Source organism: Columba livia, chromosome 2 (genome assembly GCF_036013475.1).
Source record: "Columba livia isolate bColLiv1 breed racing homer chromosome 2, bColLiv1.pat.W.v2, whole genome shotgun sequence".
NCBI classification, from domain to species: Eukaryota; Metazoa; Chordata; class Aves; order Columbiformes; family Columbidae; genus Columba; species Columba livia.
Genome location: NC_088603.1, coordinates 114614243 through 114639774, shown reverse-complemented (window position 1 = coordinate 114639774; position 25532 = coordinate 114614243). Strand labels below are relative to the sequence as shown.

Genomic DNA, 25532 nt, shown 5'->3' with positions numbered 1-25532 from the left:
AAATTATTCTCAGACAGGTTACCCAAAAAGACGATTTTGAAGATGCCCAAATGTGTATCGGCCTAAGGCCATATTGTGCTTGCTTTCAGTTTCAAAGACCTCCTTTCATCTTTGAAGAATGGAATGTTGTTTACTGCTCAGGATGTTTTGCCATGTTATCATGAATGTATTGCAAATGTTCTGCTTCTTGAACTAGAGAGTGTCTGTCAAAACCATTCTTTATTCTACAGGAGAAGTCTTAAGCCTTTTATAAATCCTGCTCAGATATATTGGGATGCTTAAATGTCTAAATCTAAACATCCCTCTCAAGTTTGCTATCTGCATAATTTCAGAAAAGAGAAAAAAGGTCTGCAGAGAACTGCTTTCTGGCAGCACAAAGCCCAAGTACTATGCGCTGGAATGCAAGATTGCATGTGACAAACACAAGTAGGTGCACTGGCAGAATTACTTTCATCTACTACCCTTACAACTCAGTGTAGTAATGCACCTATATGAAAAGCCTTTTAAAATACAGCGGGTAAATCTGTGACAATGAAATGCTGTCAAGGTTTATGGTCAGTTTTAGGCATGTTATGTCCAGGTTCTTTTAAACTGACAATGTAAATAATGGATCACCACCTTTAGCAACACTGTTATCTGTCTTACTTTGGCACAATCTCATGCAGCTTTTAATAAAGCAGACATGCTGCAGACGATGAGAAATAACTGAAAAGTACCTAACAGGCAGACTTGTTAAATATTCAGAAACAAATCCGGCAATAATTACAGAAAACCACTACGAAGAACAGGAATAGTTACTCAATAGAAGCTTGGGGGGAAGAGGAGAAAAGGATGGGGAAAACTGTTCTTGTGCTAGACTTATTTTTTCAAGTTTTTCCAGTGGTATTATAAAAAACCAAACCAAAACAAAAACCCCCAAAACCAACAATACTTTCAGCTTCATGTGAAAGCGCATTAAAAAACTTCAAAGAAATGAAGAATAGCTGCTCAAAAGCTGGGAGGACTGCTTTCTGTGGCTTGTTTAGATACAGATTCCTTCATTTGTGGTAAAACAGGGAGCACTCAAGGAGCTAACTGTGTCTCCATGTCAGAGAAATGGAGACTACTTCACCTCCTTAGTGAGGTGTCTCATCACAATCCAGGCTGAAGGAAAAACCTACAGGACAGAAGCCACCTCTATCTATCTCCTTTAAACTGCAAATAACTGAACTTCATACAAGGTCCTTCCAGACTCCAGCATGTAAAAAAGCTGGAGTATTTAAGCTTCCTCTGCCACAAGAATGAAAAAGACCTCAGGTTTATCAGAAAGGACAGAACCTTTGGCACCACTACTTCTACACAAGAGTTACTTTCCAGGCTCCTGTTCACTGTGCTTGGGTCACAACCAACCAGCCATTCACCTGAGCGATGTTGAGGCTTCATAAGGAAGAGGGGCAAAACAGGCAACAACACCTGAGGGACAGCTCACAACAGATTTCTCCCTTCTCCAGCCAAGATGATCACTATCAGAGGTTGGCTGTCAGTCTCCTTGGAAACACCTTGTGCAGCCCCACAAGCTTCCCAGGTCCCAGAAAAAGTTAATCTCCAGCACAACATTAAGAGATTTGTTCAGAGCAAGATTTGTTAAAAGCACCTTCCAGTCACTTTTACAACACAGCACGAGCCAGAAAAGGTGACCTGGTTCATTGCAGGAACCAAATGGTCTAGATTTTATTTCTTTCTTTATTGCTTTTTGGGGGGTCTAGCCACAGCAAACACAGTATAATTGAAAAGAGTCCCTATGCATGGAAACAAGTCCACAGCCAAATGTCAAAACAAGAGCCATTTCGAAAGCCATCCAAACAGCCATCATGACTTCAACTGAGAGGCCATGACCACCATCTGCTGTAGAAGACCACCACAGCTTCGTTACCCTCCACCGCAGATGGGAGTTTCTCTGAGACATCGTTTCACTCAGTCTTTTACATACGGTGCTTTTAACCACAGTTCTTCCTATAACACACCATTAAACATCCCCATCAAATTTACCAGAAGCAATCCTTTGAAGTATCTAATATATGGACTAGTTTTCTTACAGTAGATAACCAGCAATTTCTTCCTACAAGGAAGGATAAGAATAATTCAGTATGAAGATACAACAACATAAAAGTCATCTCTGTACCTCCAGCCCAGATCCAACGTTTGATGAATCCAGTGGTCTTTTCTTCCTTGGTCCAATGGCTGCCAAAGCTGTGAGGTTGGCTTCTCTTTGTTGCATTTGTGCTAACTCCAATTGTTGCATCTAATTTAAAAAGAAAACACCTACATTAATTATGGTATACAGTATTCTGAAGGTCTTGGTTCTCCTTACGGCACCTTCAGACAGCTCTGCAGCCCCCCCTGAAAGAACGTATTTCACAGCATTTTTTTCCTGCCTTTCTAGACAGCTTTCCAGTATTTTGGAGACATTCCAATACTCGGTCATACTTAGAGCTTTGAACACTAATGATGCTATAGATAGTACTAAGGAACACTTTTAATAGAGACAGTATTGTGGTATCAGTGGAGCCTTAACAGGAGCTTGCTGCAGCTCCTCAGCTCATAAGCTTTGCCGTTTCTGATTACCAGAAAATATTGATCAGAATTGCTTTATGAAGCTGGACTAGTTTTAAAAATTGAAGTTACCATGTTGTTTGAACTGGGCATATTCTTAATTCAAAATCTCAACTCATGACTGCACAAGCAAGACCCTCAATTTCTTCACACTATATTACCTGAATCCAGCACTCAATATTGCCATTCCGAAACATCTTATTTTCCAACTGAACAGGACACTTACTTTTCATCAATATTCTTTCTTTTCCCAGTACTTATTTGAATCTTCAGGCATATCTGAAGCAAGTTAGAGATACACTGCGTATATTTATTTTCACTCAACTCCAAAAGCTGTTCAACACAAAGAAATCCTTAAAAACAACCTCTACTTGGGTTAGGTAAACTTGGGATAAGAGAGAAACCCATAATCAAGAAGATTAATTATCTGAGCATTTCAAGGTACATACAAGTTCTTTCTATTGAATAACTATAGATGCCAGTCACTCTGGACCTCAACCCAGTGAAGTCCTCTCATAAACTTACTATTAATATCTTGGACAGGCCTCCTTGCTAATACAATTACACTGCTTTCAGATCCACCAGCTGTCCAACTTGGAGCGTGGGTGGAGGGGGACATGCTCACTCTCTCTGTAGAGAAGGAAGGTTTTCTATTTACACAGGTCGAGTTTGTCCTTAAGCACAAACCTCTAGGTTTGATGTTAATCTTTAAATGATCCAACACACAACTATAACAGCTCCTTAGCCCATGCTCTTCCCACTCACAGAATCCCAGAATGTCAGGGATTGGAAGGGACTTTGAAAGATCATCTAGTCCAATCCCCCTGCCAGAGCAGGAACACCTAGATGAGGTTACACAGGAATGTGTCCAGGTGGGTTTTGAATGTCTGCAGAGAAGGAGACTCCACAACCCCCGTGGGCAGCCTGTTGCAGTGCTCTGTTACCCTCACTGAGAAGTTTCTTCTCAAATTTAACTGGAACCTCTTATGTTTGAACCCATTACCCCTTGTCCTACCATTTGTTGTCAGAGAGAAGAGCCTGGCTCCATCCTCATGACACTCACCTTCTATATATTTGTAAACATTAATGAGGTCACCCCTCAGTCTCCTCTTCTCCAAGATAAAGAGCCCCAGCTCCCTCAGCCTTTCCTCATAAGGGAGATTCTCCACTCCCTTAATCATCTTTGTTGCCCTGCGCTGGACTCTCTCCAGCAGTTCCCTGTCCTTCTGGAACTGAGAGGCCCAGAACTAGACACAATATTCCAGGTGTGGTCTCACCAGGGCAGAGTAGAGGGGCAGGAGGACCTCTCTCAACATACTAGCCACCCCCCTTCTAATACACCCCAGGATGCCATTGGCCTTCCTGGCCACAAGGGCACAGTCCTGGCTCATGGTCATCCTGCTGTCCACCAGGACCCCCATGTTCCTTTCCCCTACGCTACTTTCTAATAGGTCATTCCCCAACTTATACTGGAACCTGGAGTTTTGGATGGGAATTATTTACATTCATGGACGTCCATGTCTTTAAAGAAAGCACAGCCATATCATTATAGCAAAGCATCCAACTCTCCTCCCTTCCCTCAACGCAGCAATTCATATAAAAAAAAAAAAAAGAAAAAAAAGAAATCCTCATTCGGTCAGTATAGATATTTTGGTTACTAAGCTTGCAATACACAATATGTCTTTGTTTGCTTTTCAGCTCCTAGAGATCTCACTTGAAGAACAAAAATTCAGCTGGTAAAGAAATGAGCTCCTAGCACCTACACAGCACTAATCCCCCATTTGCTACTATATCACTAAGAATCCATAATAAAAAAAATACCATGGGTTCAGGGGGCAGAACAGTGGTGTCTCTATTGTTGTCAAGAGTTTGTTTTTTCATTTGGGTTGGTTTTTGGGGCTTGGCTTCACCTCCCTGCCAAGTCTGTTATTTTAGTTCAGATTGGTAGACTCGTTCTTACTTTAGTGATGCTGGCAGATTCACATCAAGTACTGCAGCCAGTGAGGCTATTTAAAGAAAAACAGTATTTCAGTGCAAGATTCCTAAAAGGATATCCTGCCTCACAAGACTCAAAATATACATATGCTCAAGATTTTTCAACAGAAATTGGGGAATGCAAGACTTTGATGTACATATGTTGAGTAGTTGTTGTGGGGTTTTTTTTCTGTTGTTATCTGTTTGGGTTTTTTAAGATGAGGCATGATTCATTTACAAAAACAAACACCATTTGCAAGTCAGCTTTCATCACACTACGTAGGCTTTTCCTTATAGAAGTATTTCTTCAATGCTAGACACCATCATTCACTTACCTCACACCAGTCTCGCTTTAGTGTGCCAAGTAAACATTGATAACTGTATTTATTAGAATTACTTCAGTTCTGAATGGGGTTTTTTGTCTTTTTCCAAGGATATACTATTGCTTTCAAGAATATTTTAGAGACTGTAAGGTTTTATGTCCCTTAAACTTGAAAACAACAGTTCTGAAATCATCTGACATTACCTCCAGCTGGCCTACTTGGATAAGATGTTTAAGATAAAGTTCCCTTTAATCTCAGTCTTAAATATCTATATTTATTAGGAGCACATTGCAACCAATGAGGAATGGGCAAAAATAAGACTAAATCCAAAGAAGTAACTTGAAACGTCATAAACCTCTGTGAAACACTGAGGCTTAGAAACCACTTTTTTGTGATGTCTTCACCCCCTGGATTAATCGGGAGGAATAAAATGCTGAGATTCTTTGAAAGGGGCACATGCTGACTTCCAGCCCCAGCTGCCCAACACCTGGAGCCACCTCTACCTACAGACAGCTTGGGAGCATCCCCGTAGAAATGCACCTTCCTGCGAACCATGTAGTTCGGTCATCACAGTGGTTGCATGGACACGGCAGCTTTCTTGCATGAGAAGAGGCACTGCAACACGCAAAGCACATGGCATCCCTCTGGGAGCAGATTAAATCCCAAAAGGCTCCAGTGGCAAAGAAAACCAGAAGGGGAAAGATGTTTTGTTTTACTTTTAAGAATCACTGCACTTAAAATGAAAAGGACTTGTAAAACTATTAAACCTAAAACAAAAAAACTAAAAGTCTTTTATCAGTCTAACCTTGTGCTTCCATCCCTGGCAGCCATCACAAAACACATCCTCCCTTCTCCCTTAACCCCTACAAAACACATACAAACCAGCTTTGCTGCAGTTACACATGTCAAAAACAGGTGGCTGCTGAACATTTGGTCACTGGCTTGAAGCAGCACTGAAATTCTGGGCTTATGTAGCCTGGAGAAAAGGAGGCTGAGGGGAGACCTTATCTCTGTCTACAACTACCTGAAAGGAGGTTGTAGCATGGAGGGGGTTGGTCTCTTCTCCTGAGTAGCAGGTGATAGGAAACGGCCTCAAGTTGTGCCAAGGAAGGTTCAGATTGGATATCAGGAAAAAAATATTCATGGAAAGGGTTGTCAGGCATTGGAACAGGCTGCCAGAGAAGTGGTGAAGTCACTATCCCTGGAGGTGTTTAGAAGACATGTAGATGAGGTTCTTAGGGACATGATTTAGAGGTGGACTTGACAGTCTTCGGTTAATGGTTGGACTTGATCATCTTAAAGGTCTTTTCCAACCAAAATAATTATATGAAATAAGGCCTCCTCTCCTTTTTACAGCTGGTGTTGAGGAGCAGCCATGGTAAAGATGGAGGACCAGAGGCAGAGCTATGAATTAAATACCGAGGGAACTCTCTGTTGGCATCAGCATGAGTGAAGGGGACTGGGTGGGTTAGGTGCCTCTTGAGGGAGGCACCAGAGTGCTGCTCTCGCTGACGACTGGGGCACTGTCACCATTTACCCCACACAATCGAAGCTGGCCAAACACACTGTCACCATGGATGCTGTCACCACAGACACCTGGAGCAGCGAGTGCTGCTGCTGGAGGGCAGGGCTGGCAGAAAACCCACCGATACAAAGGGTGGGATGACGTGGTATGAAAACGACGTGCTTTCTAGAAGCATAATTGCTGCATCTTTGACCACGCAGTTCCCAAGATGATGTTGGAAATGCATGTCATTACCATCATCTATTCTCCCCAATACATTTTCCACCCCATTATCAGTCAAAGGATTTTTCAAATCAGAAGGAATCTCAGCTGGGTTTTATTGTAAAAGAAAAAAAGAAATCATAGTCTTGTTGCATTCTAGACATCTTGGGGATTTTTCTGAGAAGATAATTAAGACAAATGAATTTAAACACTCAATCTCCATAATGGACTCAACAGATCCCCATTAAGCCATTTGGGCAGGCATCCAAATTACCCTGCTGAAGCCAGCAAAATCATCTTTTCATCAAGTTTTGTTCCATTAAAAAGTGTGAGATTAAATGTCCAAACATTGTATGAGCAGTTAAAAGCACTGGATAAGGGGAAGACAGGCAGATAACATCAAGGGATACCTGAGGATACTGGCTGGCTAACTATTGCTGGAGTTTCCTAAACAAGATTAAGAGAGGGCAAGAGGCAACTATGTTGAGTCAAATCTTTCTTAAACAGACAGTTTTGTAGCACACAAGTTAGGGCAGAAAGATCACTGCAGCAAGTGAAAGACAGTTAAACTATAATAGTAAATACACTTTATTAAAATATAACACAGAGAAGCTGCATCTAATATTTCTTCCTTTCTAGAGGCTGCTTTCACTAATATTGGTGTCTCTGAAATAGGCTACAAATAAGAACTGTCATACCCACGTCTGTATCTTGAAAACATTATTTTTCTTTTCCCCTTGAAGATACAAGTGTGTCATGGCAACTCAAGAGGAGGAGGGTGAACCTGCCCCATACATCGGACCCACAAACTAGCAGGTTTCCCCTCAACCTGACCTACTTCATCTTGTGAAAGACGCTGCTGTTCCACCACAACACAGGAGTCCAACACATGTTCTTTTCAAAATTCATTCCTTGAGAAGGGTGTTGAGAAGGGACACTCTCCAGGCAAGAGGCAAATGAACGTTCAGGCTTCTCCCCACTTTCCAATTTTTACATATGCTAAGAATTGCAGTACAAAGAGTTCTAAAAACCTGTGTATAAAGATCAAATTGCTATGAAAACGTCTCAGAACTTGTAAAATAGTCTTTGTTGCTGCTGGCCTTTTTAATAATAAAAATAGGGTTTAAAGTCTGGTCTTGCAGCAAGCAGGAATCTCTAGGGTGGCACAATAACCATTTTAGTTAATCTGACCTGCAGCACAAATCAAGAAGTGAGGCACGTTTTAAAGTCCTCCCTTATAGTGAAATGGCATTTGCAGCATGGCTGTAATCACACAAAATGAAAGGTTTTTAAATTGACCTCTCCGTTCTTCACTCAATCCTTTACTGAGAAAAATATTTCTTTTCCTGCTCACAGGAATTCTATCTCACTTATGTTTCATATTCCACATTTCAGAAAAAAAGCAAAATCTATTTTAGTACTACACCAATGACATTTTTGTGGCATTTTATTATTAAAAATTAAATTTCAAGTTGCATAAGAAGATAAGAAGTACTTCAGCTATGAGATGCCAAGACTTGTTTTTGTAAAGCAATACTGCAAGTTGGCTTTAAATCCTTTCAGTTATCAAGTACATGATATGTGGTTGTTCACATTATCAGAACTCCAGTAATTCAACTTATGCAGACACTGGAGGAAGAATTCCTTAAACACAGCTGAAGAAAGGAAAAAGCATACTCTGCTACAAGTAAAGTCAACTAATTCATACCAGCTAATCCATGATGTGTACAGCATCTGTATTATCAAAGGGGGGAAACGCAATAGCTACCTAGCTCAATATATAGAATCCTAGAATCATTTTGGTTGAAGACACCCTCAGGATCACTGAGTCCAACCACAACCTAACTTTGGCACTAAACCACATCACTGAGGACCTTGTCTATAGGTCTTCTAAATGCCTCCAGGGATGGTGACTCCACCACTTCCCTGGGCAGCCTGTTCCAGTGTTTCGCAACCCTTTTTGTGAATAAATTTTTCCTAATATCCAATCTGAACCTTCCCTGGTGCAACTTGAGGCCATTTCTTCTCATCCTATCACTTGCTACTTGGAAAAAGAGACCAACACCCTCCATGCTACAACCTCCTTTCAGGTAGCTGTAGACAGTGACAAGGTCTCCCCTCAGCCTCCTTTTCTCCAGGCTGAACAGCCCCAGTTCCTTCAGCTGCTCCTCATCAGACTTGTGTTCATGTTCACCTTCAAAAGGAGTAAAGAAAACCCTCATGTCAGGTCACAAAGTACCCAAGGCAGAACAGGGTATTTGGTATAAGCTTTCATAGAAGATGAGCATGTGAAACCTTTACCCTCTAGATCCTCAAGAATAGTTTTACCAGGGCAGATTTCCCTAGAGACAAAAAATCAAGCACCTGTATTAGCCAAGGCTCATAGAGCAGTAACAGGCTTGAGGTTAAGGAAAAGCCAAATAGGTGGAATTTGTCCAGCACAATGTTGGCAGATGACATGCATCTCAAGACATTTATACCACTGCCCACTTCTGCAGAAGCTTCAATATCTAAAGTACTAGGAGATAAATTAAGAGATTTCTTTTCTCCACTGCTCAGATTTAAAGGCTAGGAACTTATGTTTAGAAAAAAAAAACACCCCAAAAATATTATTGGCAACATAACAACAAATAAATACAGCCGTATGGATGTATATGAGCTCAGAAGAAATGCTGGAAAGACAGATGGAAAAGCAAAACACCACAGATCTGGACTTGGTTGTGATTAATAGAAAGGAAAGACTAAAAAGCACATGTACATGATACTGAGTTTAATATCAATAAAAAAGTGGGGATGTTTCCATGTATGACATTGTAGGCTGAAAGTATGGGACAGATTAAATAAATATTTAAACTAACAGAAGAACTGGCAGGAAAGGAAACCAGGGAAGGCTGAAGACAAGTTAATGTATGCCTAAGGGTTATGTGTCTTATCCAGCAATAAGTACATCAGGAGTAATAAAAGCACTAATGTAGATGAACAAGAATTTGTAGAAGACTTGCAGGGGAAAAAATGCAAGGAATATAAGCATACAAAAGAGGCAGAAGGCCCCAATTCTTTCAGCTTCCACAATAAAGAAATTAAACAATAAATTAATGAATATTAAAATTCAAAGTAAGTAAAAAAAAACTGTGATCAAATATCAACATTCACTTTTTTCTTGCTTGCATCAGTGAAAAAGGAACCTGAAAACCGACATGGGTCCTTACTATTGCCTCTTAATGAAAATTTTTGAAGAACTAAATATTGAGGTACTTTTTAAGTGGGGCCGCTTATCCCATTGAACCAACTTCTCTCTCTTCTTTCTATTCATTCTTCTTCCTGAGCATCTTTTTCAACATTTCACTGGGTTTCACTGAGTCCCCCATTTAGTGCTTTGAAAGTTTTCTACTGCTCCCAGTCTCTTCTCCCTTCATTGTCTTTGGAAAAAAAGAACTCGATTTTTTTCACATTCTGTTAAGCATTTTAAGGAACTTGTGATGAAAATGAAAAATAAACCTTAAAAATCTGTTTTCTATCCCAAGCCTCTCGCACTGGTTGTCATAAAGCTCCATGAGCATTACTGCCTCCAGCCTCTACCTTTCCCATACTAAATTTTCTGCCCTACAGGTTGAATGTGGTTGAATAGCAGACTTCTCATATGGGGGACATTCTCTGAGGAAAACTGACATTTGAAGGCTGCATATTTAAACATTTATCATCCTCTTCTCTTGACTATAATGCAATTTCTCTTCTTGCAATTGCTTCCTTTCAAACTGTTTTAATTAGCCATACAATTAGTTTCCACTGACTTTTCCCTCTGTTGTAATTTAGATTTAACAGCAGAAAGGCAGAATAGCATACACTGGTTTGATATGCAGTCCTAACTTATAAGAGGGCTATATGTAATACTGTAGTTTTTTTCAGGTAATGTTCCACATATGTGCCTCAGTGGCAGAAATGGGCACAAAACGTGGCTATGTCCCCAAGACCAGGTCCCTTGTCTGTCTAGAACTAGAGGGTGCAATAAGATGATTTGGAGAGCAACAGAAATTTTTTTCCAGTAGTAATATATCCATTTGAAAAAAAAAAAAATTCAGTTGCTATTTGACATTCTCTGATATATAACTAACTATGTCCCCACAGAATTAATGAAAAAAGTAAAGGGTGCAGTGACAACTTGACTCCTAAATTTGCCCATCCTGTTAAGAATTTCCCAAGTGTGGAGTGTGTATTTCACAGAATCACAGAATGTCAGGGATTGGAAGGGACCTCAAAAGATCATCCAGTCCAATCCCCCTGCCGGAGCAGGAACACTGAGATGATGCTGCACAGGAACATGTCCAGGCGGGTTTTGAATGTCTCCAGAGAAGGAGACTCCACAACCCCCCTGGGCAGCCTGTTCCAGTGCTCTGGCACCCTCACTGAGAAGAAGTTTCTTCTCAAATTAGAGTGGAGCCTCTTGTGTTCCAGTTTGAACCCACTGCCCCTTGTCCTATCACTGGCTGTCACTGAGAAGGGCCTGGCTCCATCCTTGTGGCACTCACCCTTCATATATTTGTAAACATTAATGAGGTCACTCCTGAGTCACCTCTTCTCCAAGGTAAAGAGACCCAGTTCCCTCAGCCTTTCCTCATAAGGGAGATGTTCCACTCCCTTAATCATCTTTGGCTTTTTATTTCCTTTTACAATGATTTTTTTGTTGTTGTTTTGCTTAATTATTGATGCATATCTGTATATTCTAGTACACCTGGAGCATGCTTTTCCCCGTGCAGTCGCATCAGCTTGCTTTTTGGAGGCCCAGAGAAATTCCTGGGTGTCTAGCATCCAGCACCGAACTCTTTTCACGTCTGTTTTCAGACACAGCCCAGGCTACTTTTGCTACAAGGTCAAGAAGAGGCTACAGCACACCACACCAAAGCAATATATTCTGCAGTTTCTGTTTCAGATGCTATCACATGTGAGAAGACTGCTCAATGACCATCAGCAGACCTGCATTATTGCAACAGTACAGTGCTCAGCCCTTGCAAGATGTTACTGTAAAACCAATCACAGTTCTTCTAAACACATGATTTTTTGAATGATTTTCAGCTGCTCTAAACACTGTGTATTGATTCACTCCCTCTTGAGGTCTCAATGCTAGAGGACATTTAAGACTTATCTTCTACCTACAGGTTTCTCCATCTCACCATTTAGTCCACCCAACACTCATTCTCGGCACAGAACTCTCTGGTTCTCCATTATCATCTTTTTGTCATACTTTCAGTTCTAAATTTTCCTCTATTAGCAAGCTTCTAATCCCAGTCCATACTTTCAGCTGGTTACGTGTCCATTATAGTCTATCAATCAGACAAACCTAGAAAAGGCTATTTGAAAACCCAAGAACAGTCTTAATGGAGTTCTGGGGGGGCTTTTGTTTTTCACTTGATAAAGATAGTTGTTCTGGTCTTCCAGTCAGCTCAGTTTAGGGTATCTTATGCAGCGTCTCAGCTGCTCTTCTCTTCTGCTCCTTCAAAACACCAATACAAATGTCCTATAAACAGGGATTTGATTGACTTTTTAGTTTCCTCAATAATGTAACACTTAACAGAATTCCCATCCCTGACTTTCTGCAAGAAGCATAACACACAGATTCTCTGATAATAGCCCTTTGCTATTTTGTAGGGCTACACTACAGGTAACAAAATTTATGTCTATTCAATAATCATGCCTTTTTTTTTTCCCCCAAAACAGGCAGAAGCAGGTAAGAAACACTACAGAAAAAAAAGAAAAAAAGATAATATAAATCAGATAATTAAACAGAAGCTCTCAGGATGTCACTGAAGGCTCATATAAAAGCCAATTGATCGTGATGAGATCTTATTTCGCTCTCAGCATCTTGTTTGCTTATTTGAGAGGTTATGGTTAACTAGGGAGTTTCCTCTTCCCCTACCACAAGAGTTGTCTTAAAGAATTTGAACCGTTAGGTCCAAAAGATGAAATAGAGAAGCAGCAGAAAAGGTGTGGGGAAAAAAGGAAACAAACATCTTGAAAATGTGGGTTGGAGATGGTAGGGAGAGCAGCTGACAAAGAATCATGTTACAGTTACTTGTTATCTGAGAATGTGAGAGGAAATAAGGGAAAGAGTTAGGATGGACACATGAAATAGAACAAAAAAAAAAGAAGATGATTTTTGAAAAAAGATACTACAGAACAACTAAAGTTCAGTCATTACTATATAAAACCCAGGAACACACTGGAATCACGTGGACCTTTTGTTTCAAGTTCTTTGTAGGGTTTGTTTTGTCTCTATTAAAAAAAAAACCAACCAAACAAGCAAATGAACAACAAACCCTGGGGTTTGCTATTTCCCTCCCAGTCAGTTGATAGTAAAGGTATTGAATTTTCTCAGCATCTCATCTGCTGCCATCTTGCGACATCTGTGTCAAAATCAAACCAGTAAAATGCGTGAATGCATCAAGCAGGCAGGAACAAGGGACTGTGCAGTCGCCAGCAAACAGAGCTGCTGGAAGAGCAAGCTGTGGGGCAGGCACGTCTGCTGCCCATCAGGTGCTTCACTCGTGCCTTCCTTTATCCACCAATAGATGCTGTAAGGTGCCACAACATAAGAGCAGAGATGAAGGGAGCTGCTGCAGAATCAGCAGAGATGCTGCCAGTACGATGCCCATTCACCTGCTTGACCCCAAATCGCAACCTGGCACACAAACTACTGAGAAGGTTTGCCTGGCCTCTGCCTTCAGCTTCCTGAAGCCACGCTATGAGCACAGCTGCTTTTGAAGATGAGAGACAGAAGCACAAAAAATCAGGGTTTATATTTAAAGTTACAGTACGTGCTGTTGAATACTGACAATTTACAGTTCTTCTGGGATGCACTGTTCATATGGCATGCTTGTGCATCTGATGGTATCCTACACCTACTCAATTTAAGCAAGCTAATTTCAGAAAAGGGATGAAGCCGGGGATAAACTATAAATACAGTTAAAAGAAGTACACCAACAGAACAGTTTCTTTGTAATGGGAAGCATAGTTGAAAGTAGAACAGGAAATAGCAGAAAGCACCTAAAAAAAGTTATGGTTTAAAATGGCAAACATCAGGGACAATGCATGGACTGTCTCCTCTCAGCTTGAAGTAGCAGATAAGGCTGAATGAAAAGCAGGGGTAATTTACCCCGACTTTGGGAATGCCATTGCACAAAGAGCTGGCCCATGAGGTGAGCAAGGGCAAAAATCTTGAGTGCACAAAGGAGCAGCTTGGGGTGAGCCTTGCAGCTGTGTCAGAAGGAATGCACACTTTCTGTAGGCACTGAAATCTGCTGGAGCAGGTGAAAGGGGGAAGTAAATAAAGAATTAATTCATAGCAAGCTACATAGACTAAGAATATAGCAAAGTAAATGAGTTGGCATAGGGGAAGTTTGAGGCAATAGGTCATGCAAAAAGGGATGAAAAGGTCACAGCAATTATGTATATAGCCTTTTGGATAAAAGAATCCACTGCTGAGTCTCTGGATGTACTTCCAGCAATGTTAAGATGTTGCCTCCAGCTGCCGGATGACAGCACATCCTGGATTCATAAGTATTCACTGTTAGGATGTGCACTCTCCATTTTGGGAAACATTGCTTTAGAACATGCCCCAGTGCCATTATCTCACAGCCTTCTCCTGGGAGGTCACCAACAACACATAAGAGACACCTTTGAGGAAGGAAGGGCCATATTCATTCTTAAAGAACTTTAAGCAGATCAGATTGGGCTTTCCAGTAGATACTCACCACAGTGGCCTGGAAATGATCCGATTCCATCTGACAGAGGTATCAAAATTCTCAAGTGTGGTTTGTTAGGAGCAGGTTACACTCAAAACATGGTAAGACAGACACCGGTGAGCCTTTTCAGGCTTTCATCCCAGTACACATTGTGCTTCTGAGTCACCAGTTTCAGCCTTGGGATATTTGTTGATTTTTATTTTGCTCTTATTCCTGCTCAGCTCAGGTTTGCATTTTTTTCATGCAAATCTGTGCTGACCATTTATCTCCAAACTGTCAATAAAGTGCCCAAACTGACCAGCTGCATTTGGGCTCATTTCCTCTCAAGCCTGGGATGGTCTCACAGGTAAGAAAGCACCCCTGGCATGGGAGGTGGGTTTCCCATGCAGCATGTGAAGCCTGGAGAAGTTCTGGCTGTCCCACTCGCCCGAGAACAAAGCAGTAGGACAGATGGCAAGGCGATACCAATACAAAGATCTGTGCTGTCCCAAGAGGCACATTTGTCTCCTCTTCTTTGCTGAAGCAGTTGGAGACCATCACTCTTGAAGCAGCACAGCATAGAGAAATATTCAGGACAAACACAATGAAGGCTGTGTTAATCTGGCACAAGATGCACTAAAGGATGTGAATTAAAGCACTTGATAGAACATTAAGTACTAAACTCAGACACCTTTCCACTCTGTTGGCTCCTTATTTTGTACACCTATATGCCACTTTTTAAGAGGTCTCATTAACAATACCAACTAATCTAAAAAGTGACTCAAAACATACACATCTAACTTCTTTCTGTTCTAAATATGCAAATCACAGAATATTTTTCAAGATCCTACACATTATTGTTCAGAGGAAAAGAGAGAAGTTGCATAAACGAATTGCTTTGCAGTGTTTTATTAAAAGAAAGAACCTCTAGAAACGACCAGATGATGCGGAGGTAAAGTCACCTACAAAACAAGACAAATTAGCATCACCCACTGATTGTTGATCCTGGTGGCACTAGAGGCAAACTGGGAAGGGCTTCAGGGCAACTTTGTACTCACAGATTGTAAGCATGAAGAAAGAGATGTAACCAGAAAAAAAGAATTAAAAGACAAATAGTAAACCACGTTCTTTTTCTCTCCTCTTATTTTACAAATTTCTTATACTATGGTGCAAATCCAGAGCATTGATTTTAATTTTACTGGATTTCCATTTGTTTTGCCTGGGTTCCTACATTAATCCAAACAATAAGGGCCTTTAAAGCATTCATAAATAACCTGCTGCTGCTGCTGGCACGTAGGAGCCAAGTGCAGCAATGTTAAGCAACAACAAATTTCATAGTTCAAGAGGCACAGTTAAGGAAAAAGGTTGCTCAGAAAATCACTCTCATTTAGCACAAAGATCCTTAAAAATTGCATGAAATCAGTCAAGTAACTATAGAAACCAATTTCTTCAGCTCTGTATCACACGTCTCACACCTCAATTGTCTTTATTATCGTCTGCTGTCAGATCCTTAATCAGAAATGTGAACAGGCTTGATGATTTATTCAGCAGGGAAAAGAATCTGTAGGTCAAGTGAAAAATTTCACACACACATACACACGCACACACATCTTCAACCTTAGGTACTTTCATTTCATTCTGTTCCCAGTAGCTCTGGGGGCAACTCCAGTGAGATCCAATATTAAGGCTCAATTAAAATAAGCTCCAATTAGTGGAGCTTTTTTCTCTCAGGCTAGAAAAGTCAGGAAATGGATATTGGGAAATGTAAAAAGTCAGCTACTGAGAGGAGGCTGCAGACATAAATGAACTTATTTGTTGATTTCTACAGTTGCTATGCAGAGGCCTCTGGGAGTAAAAGCTTAACCAGTCTAAGCTATAAACTAAAACCCCTGCAGCTAAACATGAACTGTGTGAAACAAGGGCTCCATTCCAGAACAGAAAACTGCTGGGCCCAGAAAATTAAAAGCCAGAGGCGTTTTCCATTTAAAACTAAATCCCAGTACCGCCTCCCAGCCAAAGAATTATAAGCAGTATCAGATTTACAAAACGAACAATTACCCTGGAAAAATGTAGCCTATTGTACAGTCCCAGATGCTAAATCTCAAAGTTTCTTTTTTTTTTTCCCCCTAATCCCACATTATATTCCTACCAAGTGTAGCGCTGCAGTTTACAAAGGACCATTTCTAGACAGGACTGAAACTATGAAAATAAAATGTTAAAAAAGACAGCTCATAATTCATTGACCTCATTTGAAGCACTGCCCTTGCCTGTGGCAGTTCCTGTCCTTCCCCAAGGCCTCTGCAAATGGTATGCAGCAGCAAAATAAACCCTGACCTAATTGCCAGGACAGGGCTGCCAACCTTCTCTCAACACACAAAGGCAAGAATGGTAACTGGAAAGTCCTACCTCTTTCGCTTTCTGCTTTAACCGCAGTTGCTCTGGATCCTCTTTATTGGAACGGCTCTACCAAAGGAAGAGGAGAAAGACTGAGTATAAATAACTGGCATCCAAACACCATCGTATCCATTAAATATTTAATAAATGACAATTTTCTCTGGTGATTGAAAGATTTAGCTCCAGGGCTGAATGCCTCAATCCAGACTGGCTTCCCTCCCCCTCCACACACATACACACACCCCCCTTCTCATCTGGGCCGGCTGCCTCTGCTCTAGCCTGAAGCAAGATTAAGCTGAAAATGATGCTAACACTGTCAGTCAGGTCCAGTCTAGGCATGATGTTGTTCATGTCAGCAGCAGACACTTAAAAACGACAGGAAGTACAGGAAAGAAAGGGAGTCATACTCGCGCAAGTATAACATGATTCTTTCAAATCAAGATTAGGCTTCCACCCAAGGGGCTCCAGAATTCAGCTTGAAACAAAACCAAAAAAAAAGCAACCAACAGAAGACAATCAAGTCACATCTGAGGGAGCAACACCTACTGATTTTTTTTTTGCTTCGCTTCTTGAGGGGAGGGAAGGGGGAAGAAGGGTACTTATTCTGTGCTAGCAGTGGCTCCATCAGGGGTTCTCAGATGCCAGGGTACCAGCTCCATGGCTAGCACTGATCTGACTACAGAAAAAAAATACAACTGGCAGGATGTGGGCTTCCACCAGGCTTCAGCTTGAACAAGCTTAGTGAACCCATACACAGATACGGAGACAGGCATACTGATTCCAGAGCCAGAAATAGAGCCAAGAAGGACACTTATGGCTATGTGAATACTTCTTTTATTTAATTTTCACCAGTAAGAATAATCTCAAAGTGAGAGTTCACCTCACTACACATTTGAAAGAACTCTTGTTATTTTTTAAAGAATGGAAAAAGCTAAAATCCCACTCTGTATAGCCTAAGCTATCCTAAACATTACACATTTCCAGTTACAAGGTTAATGGTTACTATATTTAAAGCAGAAATAGGAGAAACCTGAGGATGTTCATCAGTCTAAAGGACACCACTACTTCCTTGGAAAGTAAGAAGCTAAGTTCTTACCTTGGCTGCTCGAAGCAGCATTTCACGTTCCTCTTCATCCTTTCTCTGCTTTTCTAGGTGATCAAGCTTCTCAAGAAATCTCAGCTGTGCTCTGGTGTCACTAGATACGATGTACCTATCATTGCCCTGGAAAGACAAGTTTGTTATAGTCAACTGGGCTTTCACATACACCGCTACAGCTAATAAGCCCAATGGGAACAAAAAGAACACCCTAAGTTTTCAAAGTGTAAAAGTGTAGGCTGTGTCAGAACGACTTCAGGTGTTGGTTAGTCATTTCCACATCTCCTCTCCACTGAAAAAATGTTTCTTGGCATCTATGACTAGCAAGAGGATCTTGCAAGAATGACATTAGCAACATCTAGTTCTGTAACTCTAACAACAATGGAACAAAAATGAAGTCTAAAGGCTAAAATTTTGTTTTAAACAGCAATTTCATATCCAGTACAAACACATGTACAAGACTTTCTTTAGGACAGGTTAAGAGGGGAAAAAAAATAATTTTAAAGCCACAGAATATCATATCTTTCAATTTTAAAGAGAAAGGGTGATGAAAAGATAATATTTGAAAAGTTATGTTTCTAGTGTTTGGTATTTTAATTTCAGCCATTTAATCTAGACTTTGAAATGAGTCTCACCTGGTATTTCTAAGAGAGAGTTTATGGAGCAGAGAGGCGATTTAAAACTAGTCATAATGAATCTTGAGGGTGGAGAAAGTGAGATGATTAATTATATATGGTTCATTATAGCTTTAGGAATACATACTTTTGCTTCAGTGGATGCTCTCAAGTCATAGAATAGTTTATGTTGAAAGGTGACCTGTGGCAGTCATCCGGTTCAGCCCTCTGTGCAAAGCTGGACCAGTGAATGACAAATTCTAATAATAACTGAACACACACACACACACACACACACATTGAAACAAGACTATGGTGCTTTTAGTCTAAAAAAAATAGCAATCAGTAGTGTATTTTTCATACTATTTTTGTCCTCACTGGAAAGTCTGAGTGAGTTTACTTTTGCTTTGTCTAGATAGGAAAGAAGACAGAAAGGAAAGACTTAAAACGTGGACAACTGGCAATGAAAAGCTTGGCTTTGCTGTCTCTGCTCTTCCAAACACATGCTATTTAAGCCATGCATTGGCCAAGGGGCATTAGGCAAAACAAGGCAGGGAGCCCATTCTTGATGTACATCTGTGTCACCTGTTTGTGCCACACTTTAATGCATGTCCTAGAGTAATTTTCTTTCTCTTACTCTGTGAACTTGTCTTTTCCCGAGAAATTTATCCTTGGGCTTTTACTAGCCAAAACCACTACTTTTTTCATCAACCCTTCTTTCTATCCAACCCCAATCTTACACTTTAATGAAGCAACCTTGACACACAACTGTTCTGGCATAAGCAGAGCACATATTAGAGCTACATTTTAGGCAAGGGTATATTTTAAGTATATGGACTATCAGTGACTTCAGTTCCTAAATTTCTAGTTTTCAAACACATGATACTCAGACTCTCCTTCCCATACCCAGTCATATACTTTTAAAACCTGAGAGAAAAGTAAAAGTCTCTTTGTGGGGCACTGTTGTCTCCCAGTCTGAATTCCCACAACCTAGCCAGCCAGAGCATGAAATCAATGCCTCTTCTGGTATTAAGTTGTATTCCCTTCAATGAGCCACCACATTGTCATGTATCAACAACTGTGGCTCAGACCACACCATGTGCTGCCACCAAGGAGACTTTCTTTCCCAAGCAGAGACTGTGGCTTTGCAAAAAAATGTCCAACAAACCTTTCCCTGCCCTTCTGCTACTGCTCAGGATATTTTTTTCCTGCTCCCACAAGACATGTGGTACTTTGAGTCAGTCTCAGTACATTAATACAATTTGTTTTGAAGCAGCAGTTTATAAGAATATACCACCATGCCACAATCCTTTTAAAGGGACAAATAAGAAATCCATATTACAAGAAGATTATTTTCCCAAAGTTTAGAAGTGTTTCACTCTGGAATGCTCAGAGCTAGATACTCACATTTTTAAAGCCAAGTCTAAGACTCTACAACAATTAGGAATGCAAGCCTCCCAAACAGAAGCACTCCAATGCACTACCATGAGCTGATATGGGACAATAAATGGGTGCATTCCTAACGGTATTTCTGCTCATCAACTGTTTCAAGATACCTTATTTCAGGTCTTTTTTTTTTTTTTTTTAGAAGAGGAACACCTGCAGTTATATTTTGTAATACTCAATAAACTTGTTCTCTGTGATCATTTAACACTGAATTGCTTAGACAGAAAAAAAAAATGTATTATATATCTGTTCATAACTTGTAGTCATCACTGTAATAATGAAGCTGTACTCAGTTGTAATGACCAAGTTGGACGCAGTTTTTGTCCATGTAACAGTTCAACTTCCTCAGGTAAGACCAAACTGATCCCAGCTACAACAGTGCAATCCCAATAAAACTAAAGTTGCAAGTGTATTCGAGGACAGAATTTAACTTAGTGACAAATAAAACATGTAACTACAATACAGTGTGGTTAGATTTGTATATGCCAAAGCTGAACTTGTGTATCTGACAGTTAAAAAGTCATATTTACTGTAACTGAGCTAAATTCAACCCAGAGCTCACTTCACTATCCTGAAAGAAGCTAGTGCTTTCACATAACAACAGCACACTAGTGCATCTTTACAATCCTGTTACAAAATTAATTCCTCCACAATTTTTTTTTTCTTAAGAGAAATGTACACATTCAAGACTTCATGGATGCTCTCTAAAGCACAGCCAACTCCTCACAAAATCTTTATGTTAGGTTTTCACACATTTGAAATATGCAGCATTGAAGCAAAGCATTCCCAGGTGTGAATTTAGTGAGAAGAGAGCTGGTGACAAATTCAAGAGCAGTTATTTGCCTTGTCTGTGATTTGCAACTTCCTTCCTAGATTGTCACATACCTGTAAATGAATCTGAAACCTGACTAAGGCACTTGCAGTTTAGCACCAGGAATGTATGGCATGTCCAGGGGCACAAAGGAAAAACCCACACACAGGGAAGCTGCACGACAGTGCAGCAGGAAAGAAATTGGAAGAATCCCACGAAGGCCAGTTCTCCCACAGGATCTGAACAGTTTAAGTCATGTTGAATAGCCTTGCTGAGGACAGATGAGGGACAGGCAGTTGCAGGGGCACAGCTACTATGTGGGAACCTACTAAACTTTGGCTTCTATATAGTCAACTCCTAAACCAAGGTAATAATAGAAAATTTCCTGCTAAGTTACCTCTGCATTCTGCAGTTTGATGGTGTGTGGGGTGGGAAGGAGGAGGCTGCTGTTTTCACATCTAAGCGCACTCACTCCACTACATTTAGAGCTCACCCCTTAAAACAATGCAGCTGCCACACCACATTGCCCTACAGATAGTACAGTTTAGGGTCTAGTGTTTTACTGCTACTGCACATGGGGAAAAACGTTTTCATGGAGCAATGTTTATAGCACAGCCATGTACAGTGCCTCTCAAAGCCACGTGCTCGTGGGCTCCAAACACAGGAGCATGGCAGTCATCTCATGCTGTGTTGAACCTGCCCACAAAAACGTTTTTAATCACTGTACTGTTTAGTTGTCATTATTAATTCTGGTTTTGGGTATCATATTATGTCACATGCATACTCTTATACCTCAGCAGTTCTCCAGATTGTGGGAAGGAAGCAGCTGAGGAACCAAAACAGCTAATTGCCTTTATGTCTTACCAAGGCTCTACAAAGGCACTGCAATGAGTTGCAGCACAGGCAGCAGCTTACAACAATCTGAAAGGCTATTCCTACTTTGGATGAAGAGACTACCATGATAGTTTTAAGCCAGTTAAGTTAGTAACTTTCAATTACATAATTTTCCTTTCTCCTAAGAAGAGTTTCCCGAGCACGATCCTATGAATTAGTGACTTTTTACACCAACTTCTCCCCTAACAATAGTTACCTTGGTTTCACCACACCTATCCCTATTACTGTGTGTCTTTATGTAATGAAGGTAGACCAACACAAAGCCTTACAGGGCAACTACCTAATCTTCCTGGAAAGGATCTGGATAATTCTCTGAAATACATGGAGCCCACATTGCACACTGGTGCCTATGAACAGCCTAGAGGGAAAAGAGGGCGGGGCAAGCAGTGGGGGAGATGGAATACTGGGGTCTGTAAATATATATATATATATAAACACATAACAGGGCTCCAAACCCCTCTAGTGTTCTGTTCTTGAATTTAGATTTGTATAAGCTTGTCAGCATCTCTCACAATACTACTACTCACAAACACAATCCTGTAGGATACTCTTCTGTAGTGCAATACCAACTGCCTAACAAAAGAGAGCACCCGTGCCTCTAGGATTATTATGCCCATTACTTTTTGTTTATTTGTTTTGTTTTTGAGAAAAGAGGCAAAGCAAGCAAGCTTATTGCAGTCTTACAATCTTATCATTCTTTCTGGCAATTAAATCAGACAAACAATGAGAAAGAAATCAGCCCCATCAAGTCGACTGTCCAAAAACATTCCCTTGTGTCCTTGCTGTCTGCAAAGACACTCAGTCCCACTCAGGACTTGAGCTTCCACCTCACTTCTTCTCACGAGCTTTGTTGGATCTCCCGCTTTGGAGAGACAACACAGAACACGTACAGATTACTAAAGATTTATAAAATAAAACTCTCTCATTTTTCTGTATTGGTTTTATTTCTACTGCATCTTCTTCTGGCAAGGAAAAGCATACTCCAACTGCTCCAGACATCACTATAAATACTTCGAAGTTTCCAAATAGTTCCTGCTCTTTATTATTGCTTCTCCAGTGCTTAAAAGCCTATAAAAAGCGCTCAGTACAGAAATAACCCCATCCCATCAGTTAGCTGCTCTTGTCAAGTTCCATTAAGTGCTAAGCTCCTGTAAAAAGAAAAAATGAGAAAAAAAATCCAAACCCACCACAACAAAAAAGAATTTAAGAGCTGATGGATACATCTAACTTCCAAATCTAACTCCCAAATTTTTTTCTAAAACAGGTTGATACTTAAAAAATTAAGAACTAACATCTTATTATTGAATGACAAAAAAAAAAGGCCTCAAAGAGCTATTTTGGCTACTAGTAAGCTATTGCTTCCCATTTGTAACATACAAGCATCTTAAGGGATACTGGCTCACTGAAACCCAATATACTTTATATTGAATGGAGCTTACACAAGAGGGAGGAAATCTTAAGCAGCACTGGCAGAAAAAAAGTCCTGGAAACTTTAAGATCAAAAGGATCTCTGCCTTCACAATGAGCACTTTCTAAAACTAAAATACTCAATTCAGCTTCCCAAGGCTTTTTACTGAGCCAATACTGCAGTTCCACCAACAGTAAATGCATAAAGCAAACCCAAGTCCCTAAATCAACCTGACCACCACGACCATTCAAAAATAGCTTTACATTTACCATGCAAGACAGACTTTGTATAACAACCATCCTTTCTATGGAAGAGGAGAAATGTGTGCATTTACTCTTTTGCCTGGTTTTAAGAGCACCTATCGAACAAGCCGAATGGAAAACGTAAGGAGTAGTTAGAGGCTATAAACAGTTAAAATAAAACCAGCCTTTGGTAGATACTGAAAATGCACATATTGCATATGATGTGCCTGTGCTTGGAAGAGGTTTACCTTCAAGGCTGCAAAGCAGGAAAACTTTGGTGCAAAACTTGCTTAATGATTTCCTTTACCTTGTGGGTTGATAATCTGTGCTGAGCAATTACAGTTAGTTTTTCTAGGAGCCCTCGTAATCTCTCCTGTGTAGCATGGGAGATCAAGTTCACAACATCAGAGTTAAGTTCCATAATGTCATGCCTTTTACCTGTGGAAGCAGAGAAAATCCATTACGTGTTTTAGTAGTAGCTGATAATTGAAATAATTAGCACAGCAGGTATTCTGTTCCCCCTGGAAGTCATACCCATTATGAATAAAGGTTTGGAGATTATGATTTTCCTGGAAAAGTCACAACTTCAAAGATCTTAGACATTACATTAATAAAACTTAGCCTGGAGCTTCAGAAAATATAGACATTGTTTCACTTAGCCTCCAGAACCACTCTCCTTGCAAGGTCATTTATAGGACAAAGTTAATAAGAACACAAATCAAGCTTCATGTTCAGGGAGGGGGAGAAGTGGTAGCTGTAGAAATTAGTGCCATATTCTGTTAATTCCAGTAATTAAAAAAAAATGGAGAATTACATTTTGCCCTGCTTGACACCGTGCTTGTTAACAACTCATGACATTTATTCGATCAGCGAGGATGGTTTTTGCAGCGTATTTCAGGCACATGGGACCCTCTCACCTGCCTCAACTGAATTAACATGAGGCAGACCAACCCAGCCGTCCTGCTGCAGCAGCTGGGACAGCACAGATCACGTCCAGCCGGGGTCATCATGCCATCACCTTCAACCTTTTCTCGCGGGCTGCTGCTGCCTCTCTGCGTTTCAGCAGCTGTGACAGAGGCTGGTGACAGCTCCAGGCAAAGCTGTCCCAGCCCCATGCCCAGAGCTGGGCATCACCTCTGCAACCCTCCTGCGGCTGCAGGCTGCTGACAGAGAAGCCTTCCCGTGGTTGACACCATCGATCACTCAACACGACTCCGTCAAGACACCTGGACAGCAGCAACTTTTCCCTGGTAGGCACGGCAGGCAGCAGTTTCACATGCTTTCATATGCTGTACCTGTCAAAGGCATTTTTCCTCGCCCTTCGCTGCATTTACAGTGGCTGTAACATTTTATGATGCAATATACAGCACGCTTTCAAAAGCTGTTTCGGTATTTATTGCCAAGTGGAGTGTTAAGAATGGATAAACAGTACACCATAAAAAAAAAATAAAAAGTCACCTTTTCATTTGCCTTTGCTACTCTAACTGAAAATTAATAACAATCTCGCAAGACAGGGAGAATCTACAATGTTTTCTCAAATATAATCACAGTGTTCCCGCTGCTTGATCTTGGCCAGTGAGCACTGGCCTGTACATTAGCTGAGTGCAAAGCTCATTTTGCTCAAGCACCTTTCAACACTTTCTCAGCAGTTTCCCACTATACCATCAGCATACTAAGATGTCAACTTAAAGACAAAAGAAAATCCCCCCAAACCTCAAGACCTCCCCCCACGTGCACACACACACTTCCTAAACCAAAGAGGGCTCAGTTCAAAAGCAGAAGTGTTCGTTTTCTGAATTGCTGTACTCCCTAACAGTATTCCTTCCCTTTCAATCAAAAAACTTCTCATTTATGACATGAACTATTCTTCTTCTTCTTCTTAGGCATGGTAGTGGTATTAATGTGGAACAGCTACCATGCCAGCCATAAACAGTCAGGCTTGTACCTTCCATCTTTCAATGAACTGTCTGCACAGCCCAAAACAGACAGTTATTATAGAAGCACTTTATGTTTTTGTAGAGGTCTTTATTTTTCCTTATATCTACTTCCCCCTTTACTGAATCTTGAGAAAAGCTTCTAGGCACCAGTTTCAATGCATATTTTCCCTTTTTCACTAGTAATACAGCCCTTACTTCACTCAGCTATGCCCCACACAGCTCAGCTCAGCCGGCGCACCTGGGCGGGACGTATTGAGGCAGCAAAGAGCATTTGCAGGTTCCGTGCTCATCACAGGCGAGTTTGGTTGCATGTAGCAGGACTTTGCAATCACGTAGTTAAAGCACTGTGACAGAATTATG

At 40.7% G+C, this 25532-nt stretch overlaps 1 protein-coding gene across 4 annotated transcripts in view; it reads right to left on the bottom strand.

The window, feature by feature from the left end:
• Positions 1-25532, bottom strand: part of TAF4B (TATA-box binding protein associated factor 4b) — a 79355-nt gene that overhangs the window by 11073 nt on the left and 42750 nt on the right. For all 4 annotated transcript variants that reach the window (XR_010470523.1, XM_065053375.1, XM_065053376.1 and 1 more), the window contains 4 exons: positions 23543-23673; positions 17821-17946; positions 16737-16793; positions 2162-2281 (listed from right to left, as the gene is read on the bottom strand). Coding sequence is in view for 3 of the 4 variants with exons in the window: in XM_065053375.1 (XP_064909447.1) it covers positions 2162-2281; positions 16737-16793; positions 17821-17946; positions 23543-23673 (434 nt within the window). In the remaining variant the exon portion in view is untranslated. The remainder of the gene's footprint in view (positions 1-2161; positions 2282-16736; positions 16794-17820; positions 17947-23542; positions 23674-25532) is intronic.